General features: G+C 45.1%; 2 protein-coding genes across 2 annotated transcripts in view; one reads left to right on the top strand and one right to left on the bottom strand.

The window, feature by feature from the left end:
- The window catches only part of il16 (interleukin 16), a 29,649-nt gene extending 21,699 nt beyond the window's left edge, over positions 1–7,950 (top strand). Inside the window, exons 24-30 of the mRNA XM_030377467.1 lie at positions 62–1,287; positions 1,803–1,972; positions 4,586–4,751; positions 5,439–5,540; positions 5,659–5,911; positions 6,243–6,362; positions 6,618–7,950. Of these exons, the coding sequence (XP_030233327.1) occupies positions 62–1,287; positions 1,803–1,972; positions 4,586–4,751; positions 5,439–5,540; positions 5,659–5,911; positions 6,243–6,362; positions 6,618–6,781 (2,201 nt within the window). The 3' untranslated portion in view covers positions 6,782–7,950. The remainder of the gene's footprint in view (positions 1–61; positions 1,288–1,802; positions 1,973–4,585; positions 4,752–5,438; positions 5,541–5,658; positions 5,912–6,242; positions 6,363–6,617) is intronic.
- Positions 7,715–14,480, bottom strand: stard5 (StAR related lipid transfer domain containing 5). The gene is made up of 7 exons (XM_030376311.1): positions 13,884–14,480; positions 13,460–13,555; positions 12,492–12,541; positions 12,122–12,254; positions 11,725–11,842; positions 10,357–10,450; positions 7,715–9,872 (listed from the first exon to the last, which is right to left on the bottom strand). Exons 2-7 carry the CDS (start codon positions 13,547–13,549, stop codon positions 9,722–9,724), a joined length of 636 nt encoding a protein of 211 aa, XP_030232171.1. The 5' UTR covers positions 13,550–13,555; positions 13,884–14,480; the 3' UTR covers positions 7,715–9,721.
- Positions 14,481–14,491: the final 11 nt, after the last annotated feature.

Raw genomic sequence — 14,491 nt, forward strand, 5'->3', positions numbered from 1 at the left:
TGACACGTGCCAACTCCTCTCCATTTTCTCCTCAACTACTGTTGTGCTTTGGTGTCTGCAGGTTATTGCTTAGCCCAATCCTGCTCCCGCCACAAGAGAGCAGCTCTACGAAGGCAGTATCGTGTAGAGCAACACCTACAAGACAAGCTGTCGAGCGACCCCTGGGTTCGTCTTTCTGAAAGCTCCCCCGACGACCGACCACTTCGGCACCCCGTAGGCAGCAGAGTCGCGATGGACCCCGGTGACCACGACTCGCTCCGACGCGACACAAACGGCCCGGTCGCCAAGGACGACCTCAACGGTTTGGCCACTGAATCTCTGTCAGAGTCTGCTTCCAACCTGACCATGCAACCAAAACCTGAGGACCCAACGGAGGCGAAGAAGGCCCCCCCGGTGGCCCCTAAGCCAGCCTGGATACGTAAGAGCCTGAAGAGTATCCAGAGCAAGCATTACCAGAGGGAGCTACCTAGATCGACGGAACAGAAGCAAACGTTTGGACTCACCAGACCCTTTGCACAGAGTCCGAGATCCACTTCATCGACGGCTAACCTGTCCTTCAAAGAGAAGATCAACTCATTCGAGACCTTCTCCAGTCCTGGGCCCAGAGAGAATATGGCCAACAGAAGGCCTCTGGCGCCTTCCGCCTCCTTACCCCTCATGGTGAAAACTCCCAGGAGTGACCGTCGTGCCAAAGAAGAACATCTACATGAGCACATTGAAATAAATATGCCATGTACAATCAATAGCCCTTCTTCAGAAGGAAGACCAGATGACCATGTGGTCATCTCTTCCCCACCCTGCAGTCCCAATTATTCAGCCACCGGCCCCTCTCCTGGGGTGACCAATCCCCAAACTGTGGAGCGTTTACCAATAGTCTCCCTTGCCCCCATCGACACCTCTGCAGCACATGTCCAGGAGAGTGAGGAGAGTGATGCTAATCCAGCTGAAGGGACAGGTGGAGATTCCACTGTTGTTCTTGATGAAGGTGAGATGGCTACAACACCACTCAGAAAGCAGCCAGAGGTGATCCTGGGAGAAGTACAACAAAGTGGATTGATCAAGCCCATTCGAGTCTCTCAGATGAAACCGAGCCCAGGTACCTACAACACTCCCGAAGAAGACAGCCAGAACCAGAATGGGGAAGAGAAGAGGGAACACTTCCCAACCACTGAGCCAACCTTGGAAACAGACAGCCAACCCCTGGATGCCTTGCTGACCATTGAGAATACCCCTCTGATGGACACTGAGCCAGAAGGCATGGAGAGAATCATGGCTTTCAGTGATCAGGTATCATTGTGTCCTGGTTAGGATAATCATGAAGTTCCCCATGTTTAATGGGAAACGTCAAGCTTGGCTTACTTCTAATTTAAGAGAGAACTGCTTCATACACTTGCTTTAAAAAATAACTAACATCAATGGTCCAACTTTTCTCTTTTATTGAACCCTCCTTGGGTTAGATCTTGGGGCCGCAATTTTTTTTAGACACGTCTGAAGCAGTATTCTCTTGGATGAGAAAACTCAAAGCAACTCACAAATACGGTCTAGCTTGTAGTTCTCCTTTAAAACATACTTAGTCAAAGGATTCTCAGTGCTGCCACAACTAATTTGCATCCTACCAGTATTGATTGCAGTGCAAAAATATATATATTTCGATCTATTAAAAAAAATATATTGGGACAAGCAAAAAGAGTGTCACTTTTTGTACAGTCAGCACTGAGGATCAATATCGCTGTAACCGTTCAAATCAGTTTGATATTCCTTTTGCATATATCCATTCTTTCATATTTTATTCTATCCTCCAGATGTGCCAAGCATTGATGTATTCTATGTCAACATCAGCATGTGACACTGGCCTGAGAAAACATCAGCTGTCCTCAGATCCTTCCATCTCTGACAGTGACTGGGACTGTCTGGAAACAGATTCACCTGCGACTGAAATACCAGAAAGGGATGACAAGGGCTTCTCAGTAAGGTAATATTACAGCTTGATCCCTCAGGGTGGGGATTACCCTAAAAAGTGTCATTTAAAGGTCCCATGACATGCTATTTTATGTATTCCTTAATATAGGTATTAGTGGGCAACTAACACAGTATTCAAAGACGTTCCTGAAATTCAGCCGTGGTGCAGAGTTACAGCCACTCCGAGCCAGTCGCACATTGAGCTTCCCCCAAATGCGCTGTTTCGGTGGGCGTGTCAAGGAGGAGGGTGGGGGTGTGGCCCTGAGCAGCTTGCAGCCAGGGACGGTACCATGCGCTCTGTTTACAGTGGATGTATCGCAATGGCGAGGCGCACACAGCCTTTAGCCGTGTTCTGTAAATATTCTAGAACACACGGGAGTCCTGGAGCTCTATATCTAAATATTATCAAATAGCCTGCACAGATATCTATATCATATAATACATATTATCACGGCCAAAAGCTGTGTGAGCCGATATTCCGACGTTCCTGGTTCTTCAACGTCCACATCAATGTGAATACACACACTGTAACGCAAGTGTTTCTTGTCGGTTCTTTGACGTGTCTTGTATTTCCACAACGAGACTGTCGTGGGGGTTATATGAGCCATGGTTGAGAAGGAATTGGGGGAAAGGAACTTTGGTTTGACTCGCTGAAGTAGGCTACATGAACTGCGACATGCCGCGAGGCACCATCGCCCGGCAGCGGGCAGCCGGCAGCAGGCAGCGCGCAGTTCAGTCGACTTCAGGTTGATGTGAAAGTGGAAGAACCAGAGACGTCGCAGAACCCGTCAAAGTCGTTTGTGATTCATAATATCGTCTGGAGGCGCACACAATATGTTATATGATATAGATATCTATGTATTATATGATATTATTTAGATATAGAGCTCCAGGACTGTAACGCAAGTGTTGTACACTTCCTTGTTATTTGGATAACCGTTCTGCTGTTGGTGTGATGGCGCAAAACGCGTCGGACTCTCGTCTCTGGTATTTCTACAACGAGACTCGTACTGGGGGTTATCTCAGCCAAAGTTGAGAATGAATTGGGGGGAAGGAACTTTGGCTTTGACTCCCTCAAGAACATGAACCACGACATGGAGGAGAAAGGGATTGTTGGCGGCGAATGTCTCCCGCTTGAGCCCCGCTGAGGGACCACCGCCGGAGGCGGAGGTGCCTAAGCGCTGCCCGGCAAAGATCCCTTTCTCCTCCTTGTCGTGGTTCATGTTCTTGACTTGAGGGAGTCGAAGCCAAAGTTCTTTCCCCCCAATTCATTCTCAACCTTGGCTGAGATAACCCCCAATACGAGTCTCGTTGTAGAAATACCAGAGACGAGAGTCCGACGCGTTATGCGCCAAATAACAAGGAAGTGTACAACACTTGCGTTACAGTCCTGGAGCTCTATATCTAAATAATATCATATAATACATAGATATCTATATCATATAATATATTGTGTGCGCCTCCAGACGATATTATGAATCACAAACGACTTTGTCGGGTTCTGCGACGTCTCTGGTTCTTCCACTTTCACATCAACCTGAAGTCGACTGAACCGCGCGCTGCCTGCTGCCAGCTGCCCGCTGCCGGGCGATGGTGCCTCGCGGCAACCGGCTATGTCGCAGTTCATGTACTTCAGCGAGTCAAACCAAAGTTCCTTTCCCCCAATTCCTTCTCAAACATGGCTCAGATAACCCCCACGACAGTCTCGTTGTGGAAATACAAGACACGTCAAAGAACCGACAAGAAACACTTGCGTTACAGTGTGTGTATTCACACACACACACGTGGCGCTCGCACGGTCGAGTCTCATTGGCGGGCCAACGTCTCTGGGCGGGCCAGGCAGAGTAAGGGGAGGAGCCGAGATTCCTCATGACGTCATGAGCACAGACATTCCAAATCAGCGCGCTTGAGCCTCCGTTTTTTCAAAGGCGAGCAGAACAGCTAGTGCTCGTTTTACACCAAACGCAAGTTTTAGCCACTGGGGGACCATAGGCAGGCTAGGGGAACTCATATTTATGTTAGAAAACCTCACAAAGTGAGATTTTCATGTCATGGGACCTTTAAGGAAGGATGACAAAGAGGGACATTTAGTGTCGACCGTTCTGTTCCGTCTGTCCTGTCCTGAATCGCAAAGGACTAATCTTGACGGTTGTGATGGCAAAGGTGGAGGTGTATGCGAGTTAATTTGAAAGTTACTGGTGTTGCCTGGAAAGTTTTCATAACTAAATTAGGAGTTAGCACACTATGTTTTTGTTCTATATATCTTATTATATTTTATAATTATTGTATCTTATGCAGGTAATTCATTAGAAAGCCTTAATGTGGTACAAACACAAATCTTTCCAAGCAGTTACGCAACAAGAATAACAGTATGAATAGGAGCTCTCAAAAAGCAGACTTGCATCTGGTTCCGATTTGTACGGAAGTGGCCAAGTTTGCAAGGTTTTTTTTAAACTTCCTGTTGAGATCAGTTCTATAATTTCTCTGCAGGAGAAGTGGATTATACTCAATTATCTACACAAAAACACAAACACTCAATACCTTTACGTGTGGGTATAACGTGCGTCGTGTCAACTTCGAATATCATCTGAACATGATGTTGGTCTGTGTTGTTTGTTTTTCACAGCTTGGCCAAGCTGAGGGAGTGTACCATTAATGTAGGGGAGGGGGGAACGGCTGAGGATGCGACAGAGATGTCTGCTAGTGCACGCTCAGTCATTTCAGCCATCCCCTCAGACAAGATAAACAGCATGATCCAGGAAGTCAAATCTCTCAGTGTGGAGATGCTGAAGGTACAGTTGTCAAATTACCAACACTTTCCCTTCACGATATTTGTGAATATAACATGTCTTGAAATGACAACCACTTTGTTCACATCTTGCATTTGCCCAATCTAGGATGGTGACACTGATAATAGCACTTATAGAAGCTGAAAATGATAAATTATAAAAAAAAATGTTTTTCATTTCCTAATGTTGGACTTAGCCTTTCCAATGAAATACATTCCTGCAAATCAGAAAGTGAGGCAATTTACATATTGAACAATTAAGCAGGGTGTTTATTATTAAAACTAAAATGCTAAATGCTGCATATTTTATGAAATCAAAAGTCAAACATTTGAAGTTAAATACAAAAGTTGTGCCTCTTGACCAGAATCATGCAAACTAAACGTGGCTCAAAGGCAAGGGTAATCCAAGCAAATCCAGGCCTCTAAACTGAGCCAATAACCAGAAAGGCCAACATGTGTCTTCAGGCCAGCACACTGGGACTGCCTCTGTGAATAGAGATCATTGTAGGATAGAGTGACTCATTGAAAGTGGGCCTTGTGGATGCGCCCCAAACACCAACCTTCGGAAAACCTACGTCTCCAAAAAGACAAACAAGTACCAGTTTGACCGGAACCCGAGTCAAACACCTCCCGACCACAAACCCTTTGAGAGGCATCATCGCCGGTACTCACCTGTGCTTCCTCCTCACAGACCCTGGAGGAAATCCACGTGGTGGTCCTGCACAAGGACGAGGGGGCCGGGCTGGGCTTCAGCGTGGCTGGGGGGTCCGACCACGAGAACAAGGCTGCTACAGTGAGGGAACTCAGAACTGCCTCCATGTTGTTGACTCAGTAGTACACAAAGTCAACCGTACTGTATCTTAACCCTCCCTCCCCCCCCCCCCCCCCCGTGGGTTCCCCCCTCGGCCCAGGTCCACAAGGTGTTCCCCGACGGCCTGGCCGCCCGGGAGGGCACCATCGTGAAGGGGGACGAGGTGCTGTCCGTGAACGGGCAGTCCCTCCACAACGCCGCCCATGCCGAGGTCACTGCCGCCGTGCGCCTCGCCCGCACCATGAGGGTGGCCGTGGTGGTGGTCCGGAGGAGGGGGGAGGGCGACGCGGTGGACAGGGGGGGCACGGAGGCACGGCAGGGCAGCTGCAAGGGGGAGCAAGACCTCGGCTCCTGTGAGTTTCTTCATAAAAACGAAGAATGAAAATGCGAAATACAAATAATCACTATCAAATTTAATCATGCCCTGCAATTCCTATTTTGCCCCCCCCCCCTGATTGGATATACTCTACTGGAAAACGTAATATTAATTTCTGGAATCGGGTTACCACACCAATTCAGTTAAGAGATGAAAGCAATATATTTGTTATCCTAAAAAAGAAAATCTCGGAAATGTTTTCCATTACTAATATGGTTCAACTTTTACATTAAAAACAATTGCATCACCTGCTGTTTGTCCAAAGAGAGATGCCGTCTAACAGGACACATTGTGGTGTGTTGACACAGTAGGTCCTCCAGTGCACGTCACCATAGACAAGTCTGCCGGCGGGGTGGGCTTCACCCTGGAAGGAGGGAAAGGCTCCCTCAACGGAGACAGGCCGCTGCTCATTAACCGGATCTATCCGGGTAAGCCTGTTAAAAACCTTAATCTGTGTCGGCGATGCAATTTAATCAGATGATTAGGTGGAACAGCCGACTCACATGACCACCTCCAACAAATAAATACGTTGGGGCCAAGCGAGGCCACAATCTTAAATAACATTCTAGACTCGAATCTAATGTGTTGTAGTATTTTCATGCGATAGTGAAATGGATGCATGCCGTATAATTTAATGATGTCCAATGCCATGCCCTGAGCCATGTTTTACACGCATCCTTCAGGCGGTGTAGCTGAGGATTGCGGCCTGCAGTGTGGAGACGAGCTTCTGGAGGTCCAAGGAACGAATCTCCAGGACATGACGCGCTTCGAGGCCTGGAACATCATCAAGGCCCTGCCTCAAGAACCCATCACAGCTGTGATCAGACGGAGGGCCGACGACGAATGACCAGCGACAAGATCCTTTTACTGTACATCGAGCGAGCTTCAAATGGAACATGGGAGCAGGGGGGACAAATGTTGCACTTGTTTTCCCATGACTTCTTGCCTCGATAACAAACCAAAGATCGAAGCCATCGGGGTCACACGGTACTCCAGACAGGGCAGCGGAGGAGTGAGCTGCACTGCTGGTTGATTTAGATGGTTCAGCTTTTCTTCTGCCATACCAGCGACGCTTTCGGGTACCTTGTTAGCGCTAGTTTCTATTTCAGTGAGTTTGCAATTGCATAAAGCTCAAAACATCAAGATTTTTTTTTTTTCAACCAAATGTATTAATATCAACTCATATGTACGGTAGTATTGTATGAACTAGAAGAAAGACATATGGGAACTATTTTATTTTTTATCAGAGTTTAAGTTTGAAAATGTCAGGATGTCAGTCAGTGTCACTGGTTGCCATTGACAAATGAGAAGACTGTTAAGCACTTTCCAGTTGTGGCCTCCTTGTGTGCATGCATTATCAATCAGCTACACTTAAGCCTGCACTTTTTACCTTTTTCACTGCAACCATCGTTTCTGCAAAAAAACCAACAAAAACATTTCGACTTTTTCTTCAAAGGCCGAAAAATACCTTGGTCAATTCAGTCATGGGTGGATACTGTTATTAATATTATTTAATTACACAAATTTTTAACCCAATTCGTTTTAACAATAGTTGTGGCTGCAGACACAAGGTTGCAAAATGTCGGTTTAAATGTATTTTCAATGTATTGATGTAAATAAGATAAAGCCTCGTTATGATAAAATACTTATATAAAAAAGATAAAGAAACCATATTTCAAACTTTAAAGGGCAACAGTTTTAACTCTTCATTCCAAATATGGGAAAAAAGTACATTTTGATGGTCTGAATATTGTTTTAATGAGAATTGTCGAAACTCAAATGTATTCTGATTGGTAATTTAATGACAATGCTGGTGCTTTACAAAAACAGAAGAACAAATTATTTTGGTACAGTGTAGTACTAGGTAAACAGTCTATTGTATGTGCTGAATATACATGTAAAACTTAACATGGGCCACTCTCTTTAGCAGCAGTTGTTTTCAATTGGATGAAAACATCACAAAATGGAATTGATATAACAGTAACATTTTTGATCTTGCATAAATGGCCAAAAACACTCTTGACTTCATCACTTTGTCAAAAACGTACCCAAGATCACATACAGCAAACTACAAAATTATAAGAAACACAGACTAATTGTCTGAAATTGGTCAGACCAGGTTGTTTACCTGTAACCATGGGAATGCCATCTGCATGGTTGATTAATGGCAGTGCTTTGGGCCTTCGCTCTCCATTTAACAACATTATTTTCTATTTTCTGGAACAATCCCACCACTTATTTTATATGGATTAAAAATCTTTCAGTCCACAAGGTAAAATTCACTCCCCAGGTCATGATTATTCATATTCGCATTTGTATACTGCATTATTATACCTCATATTCTTGTCGTGTTTCTTTTAGTTTAGCAGCCACCTGTATTTACCATTTCAAGTCAATAACATATTCAAGCATGTACACATCTCAGAGACACAAGTGAAAATATTACATGTATCCCATTTTCTATTACCTGGAATGGAGAAATCGCAACCAAAATAATTCCTCCCGGGATGAATAAATTAATTGGAATTGGTAAAAGAATCAACAGGGAGCCAAGCACACAAAACACAAACAGTAGAATGCACTTCTAAAGGTTGTCATTATCATTAAGAATATCCTTATGGGATCAAAGTTAATAAAAGGGACTTTTAGTTTGAAAATAATGATACAATAATTGTTAAAAAAAGATGTTACCTTATATGGCTTATCATATTTGTAAATGGAAAATGATGCATGCAAGTCGGACCACCAGCACCTTATTGCTGGTAGGCCACCAGTCAAACAGAACACTGATCTTTACCTTACCTCAACTCGTACCGCCATACCCCCTGTCTGACATACTGACTATCTTAAATCGCAAGGCCTCTGATTTTGTCATTTTGTTAAGCACTTGACCTGAACTCTCTTGAACCCTTGAACCTGAACGCTAACTGGGCCTGACATTTATTTTTTGGGAGCAAAACATTTGTTACATTTTGGAATTATAAAGTGCTTCTAAGATCATTTAGAAGAAATTGGCTTTGTGTGCCAGTTTAAATAAGATTTAACGCAAAATACACGCTTTGTAGGTTTTTTTTTAAAAAGGATTCAAACACGAGGGTAGTCTACACGGTGGCTTTGAGACAGAAGTAAAGAATATCTCAGTAACCTCTCACCTTTGATAAAAGCTCAGCTCAATGTGTGTGCAGCAAAGACACAAAAATAGCCCATGGACATCGAGTAGTAAAGGGAATGTACAACACTCAGTATAGCAATGTAGTGTAGTTTGGTATTCCTGTTTTAAAAACAAAAGCTTGCACCTTTTTTGGATGGATCAACCTATCCATGAGTCATTGTCGTTTTAGTGCCAATAGATGCAAACCACAAGTAATAGAGGTGCCTCAATCTGTGCTTTGATATTAAGTACTGTATACTGGAAGGAGGGGGGCCGATGTCCTGGGGTACAGTATAACCAACAAAAGAACCATCAAACGTCTTCAAGTGCAAGGCAAAAACAACAGAAAAATGAGGTATACCTCACTGCCCTGCCATGGAAACTGATTCCAGGGTCCCAGGGTTTAGTATCAAGGTCACATGCAACATGCATGTTTTTACTGTGTAACAACTATGCAGTGAACAGGAAGGGGAAAGTAGAAGTGGAATGCCAGGGTGAGAGCAACAAGAGAACACTGCATATACGGATTTAGACACACGGCAGGGATTATAAAAACAAATGGGAGCTAAATGATAATCTACTGGATTCAACAGTAGGCGTGACCTGTTAGCTGGGCCTGGGAGGCAGGGGCCGCTCTCAGTGGTCCTTAAGGGACTTCACAGCCTTGGCCAGGTTGCTGTAGAACTCGACCATGCTGGAGGGGAAGAAGGAGTCCACCACGGAGCGTGGGAGTAGACCGCCCAGGTCCGTCTGGAAGAAGCTGAACACCTGCGTCTTGTTGGGCTCTCTGGAGAACCAAGGAGAGGAGAGGGGAGGAGGGGGGAGGGGAGGGGAGGGGAGGAGAGGGGAGGGGAGCGACGTGGACATGAGAAGTCGGAAGAAAACAGCTGGCGACACAATGCTTAGGCTCTTCCGGGGCTGTGGCTCAATGCTGCCCCACTGTGGGCAAACTGGACGGCCACTTGAGGCTTCTTTTATGTCCATTAAAAAAAATGTTCTGGGGTTGATTTAGTGGAGAGCAAACCAATAGATATAAAAACGAAATAATTTCACCGACGTCAAATTGTCAAACGCACAGAACACACCAGGGTCACCCTGGACAATATTGTTCTTACAACAAGCCAGGCACTGTTGGCTAGTGATTGCATAAGGCCCGATATGATTGTGTTTATTCTTACCCTCATTATTCTCATGAACATTTATCTTTCCATTTCGACATAGCAAGAGGGCCAGCAGGACCCAGCATGCGGTCGCCGGGGCCCTGTACTCACCCTGAGATAGGGACACAGATACAGCCACAGGTGTGGTTGAAGCCCCTCACAAAGCCTGACTGGGGGGGGCAGCCGGGGTGGACCACGTTGGTGGCTGTCGGGGGGGGGGGGCAGAGGAAAAGAGGTGCACGTTCAGACATTAGACAGGATCAGGAGTCCCAGGCCTCAAATAAGAACAGTGAGGACAGTAAATATGGTTCAGCGATACATTATTGTTAGAAACATCAAACCCAAACATTTGGACGTTTTTAATGTGAAATGGTCATAACATAATTTCAGGAAAAGAGGATTCTTAAACATCTAAAGCGTTTTTCCCCGTCAGTAGCAGTGGTCAGTAGCTAACCTTGAACCTTAGACCTTTGACACAATGGCCCGATCCCAAAGCGAGCCCTGAGGACTAAGGACTAAGGACTCACAGACTTAATCTCAGGTGCTAAGTGAGTGAGTGCGTGAGGCCACATGGATGGGCTCAGATAGGTATATATGGGATTGGGACAGCACTTCACGAGAGCACACGTTTGGTAATGTTTAATGACAAAGATGCTGCTGACACTGGCCGGTTTGAGAATTCTCTTCTTTTTTTTTTTGTAAAAGCAATGAAAACAATCGGCTACAACAATTTAATGAATTAGAAAATATAATTTATATTTTTGAATACTTCAGTATAAAGGATGTATTGAATTTGGTGATTATTGGCCTACACATACTAATCTTAAGTCAGGACGGGCTACATTTGGCTGAATTATAAAAGGTATAATTAGTTATATGAAGAGCCGTTTGGGAGCCAAAAGAGCCGGCTCTTGTTGGTGAGCTGATCCAAATGATCCGGCTTACTTAAAAAAAGGCAGAAATTCCCATCTGGTCGCGTATTGACAGTCGTGTTGTTTACCTTCCTAAATTCTGGAATACCCTATGGTCTCCGCGGTAAATGTCACAACGCTTTGAACTGTGGGTAATTCCCTTAGGTGAAGTCTGCACTGATGCAGACTCACAGAAAGGGCTAGGTAAGTGTGGACTCAAACCCTCACGCCCTTTGGAATTCGTAATTGGGACAGCCCTAAAGCCTTAATAATTTCGTGAGAACGCTCATCAAAGTCTGTGAGTCCGGTAATTGGGATTGGGCGCATATAGTGCGCTTGAGTCAGAGTCCACACTTAAAGTTAAATAGGCTTTAAAGAAGGAACGGTCTTTAGCCCCTTGGCTAAGAGGCCGTTCTGCGACAGGAAGCCATTTAGGTTATGCAGGTACAATAACATCACATAGCCATACTACAACTGGGACAGAAGCATGCGCTGCTCGTGCTCAGTCAGAGGCCTTACGCACATCACAGTACACTGCGAATAATGCAAGAGGAGAGGCTAGGCTTACCGTTCGAAGAGATGGTGCCGTCTTCATATTGCTTTATCTGCACAACGTCCACGAAGTCTCGTGGAGCGATGATGCCCATGGCTGCCGACGGGGTCACCGTTCTGCAGACCGAGATGATCTGAGGAGGGGGGGGGGGGGGGGGGGGGGGGGGGGGGGGGGGGGGGGGGGGGGGAGAGACAGAGAGTCTAAACTTATCCGGCCTCCTTGATAAACCTGTCCAAAAACTACCTGATGACAAGTGTCTGAATTCCGTCACTTTGGACCCATTATTACGAGGGTCTTCAGAATGTAAGCACTGGTTTGGGTCAAACGTCAAAGAAAGTGTGAACAGAAAAATTAACGTAACAAAGCCTAATGCAGTACCCGTAACCCGTTTAACCTGATGGTTTCCACGCACCTCTGTCACTTGTTCCAGAAGCTCAAACTTCTTGACGTTGTTGTCCCATTTCACCCTGAGTCCACCCGGCACTGGCTCAAGGCACTCCCACACCTTCTCCTTGCTGCCATTGATCACCCCCTCCCCCTTATAGCTGCAGTCACACAACACAGGACACGGCGTCAGAGAAGTAGGACAGATATAAAAAGGAATGTACACGCTGCGGTGTATGCCGACTAGCATGCCCTTATTGTCCGAGCTATTACATCATTATGAACAAACAGACGTCAAAGAGCAGAACAAACAACATCATGCAACTGTGTGCTTCAGTGGAAAACGACCTTCAGCTATAATTACCAGTTCATCATTTAGGGGTAGAGTATAAACTCACACATTTCCTGGGAACTCAGTGGAGGGACGCCAGGAGACGATGACATCATTCTATAAAGGAGATATGAATTATTGATTAACTATTGAAGGGAGAATGGCCAGTTCAGATAGTGGGGTCACGTATCTTGTGCAGGTGGTTTATTCATGCATTGTAACAAAACGATTCATCCAAACAGATAAACCTACATAACATACAAGACGCCATACAGCAGTGAGATTGGACTGGCTCCGTTTCACCTGCAGCTTTATTACAAACTGGAGTAGGGGTCAACGTCAACTTTTGAATCACATGGTACATTGTACAGCCCAGACTCTCCCTAAACGGGTCACCTTTGACGTTTTTGCACCAAAGGTATGTGCAACAGCAAAAAGATCCCTTCACTGATGAACCATTCATTCATAAAATCCAGGAGGAGACGTGGCAGACAGCAGCCATATTCTGTCCTCCCTTCATGATGGATGTGGTTGATGTGGCCAAATGGGGAGGTTTTAATAAGTGTAACGTGACATTTGGTTTTGTTGGGACGACTTAACACTTGCGGCATTGTGGTTTATTGGACGCACAGGCCGAAGTTCACACAGCATTCTTCGTTATTACTTATCGTAGTTTGCGACAATTTATGACATGATCGGGGCGGGGGTATAAATATTTTTTTACTTTTAATCCACGTCGACCCTCCTGTCGGGGGGATTTTATAATGTGCACACAGGCTGGTGATCAGCTTTCGGATCAGGGATGGAGATCGATGGACACTGTCATGACTCTGTTTCGCTGAACCAGTGAGGATAAACTGATCAAATATTAAACACATGGGACACCATTCAGTCGTCCATAAGACCTGATCAAATAAGACACGCCGTGCTTTATTCATCCAAGACGAGGAATCAGGATGTCAGAGTGACCTTACACGAATAACACGAATAACAAAAGATCTAGTGAATACAATAAAAACATCATCAGTCATTTACCGACTTCTTGCAGGTCTTCCACCCGGACTCGTCCTTCTTGAAGCCAAGCAGGCAGTCAGACACGGTGTTGGCTTTATGTACAAAATCCATGGATGGCTGTGGTGTTCAAACACGTTTTAAAAAAATTTGGCTAGCCCAGCTGTCGTGTACAAACTATAGATCCTATAGGCCTTGATGAAGACACCGGGGTCGGCTCTCCTCTGTGTCACTTAGCATGGGTAGCTAACAAGCCATTCAAGGCTGAGAGGTGAGGCTAGCAGGCTAACACAGCTGGGCGGCGGAACCGAGCCTTTCCACTCGTCCACAGTCAATCATCGCATCGGTGGTTTCCAGCGAAGACCAATATCAGGGTTAGATAGTTGGAATAACCCATTCACGTGATAACCGTAATAGAAAGAGATACTGATTTGAATGAGCGACTCACCTAACGTTACAGTCCTACAAACCCGAGTCACTCAAAGCAGGGGAGCTGTAGAAAATGACTCACTAGCCCCTCACTCGGTTATTGTGGGTACTGCTTGGATTTGTAGTACAAATGCCCCACACATCAAACCCAGTCTAGGTCAATATGTAGGAGGGGAGGACTAAAACATAAGGACATATTTATGAAGACAAACATATATAAATACATGCAACATGAAAACATATGCAAATACACCTAAGTACTCATGCAAAGATATAAATACTTTATGCAGTGGCCAACCATGACCCTTTTCACTTGACCTTCAGCAGTACTGAAGACAGATAGAAAATATTAAGCATCAATAATAAGAAGCAAATGCTGATTACAGTGCTCAGAGCAGTTGTTTCACAACATGCAAAGGCAGAAAGACTGTAATCGTTGGGCTGTGTGTTGTTCCCATTTGTCCCCTCAACTGTGCAGCTTGTGGTCAATGCCATGCGTAGTCCATGTTTTCTACAGCTCACCTTATTCAAATAACTCTGTCAAGTTAAAGCATAATCATAATGTTCAGTTCAGTCCGATAACGAATGAAACCTTCAATAGAGGTGAAACCCTATCTTAATACAACA

This window comes from Gadus morhua, chromosome 14, assembly GCF_902167405.1.
Source record: "Gadus morhua chromosome 14, gadMor3.0, whole genome shotgun sequence".
Classification (NCBI taxonomy): domain Eukaryota; kingdom Metazoa; phylum Chordata; class Actinopteri; order Gadiformes; family Gadidae; genus Gadus; species Gadus morhua.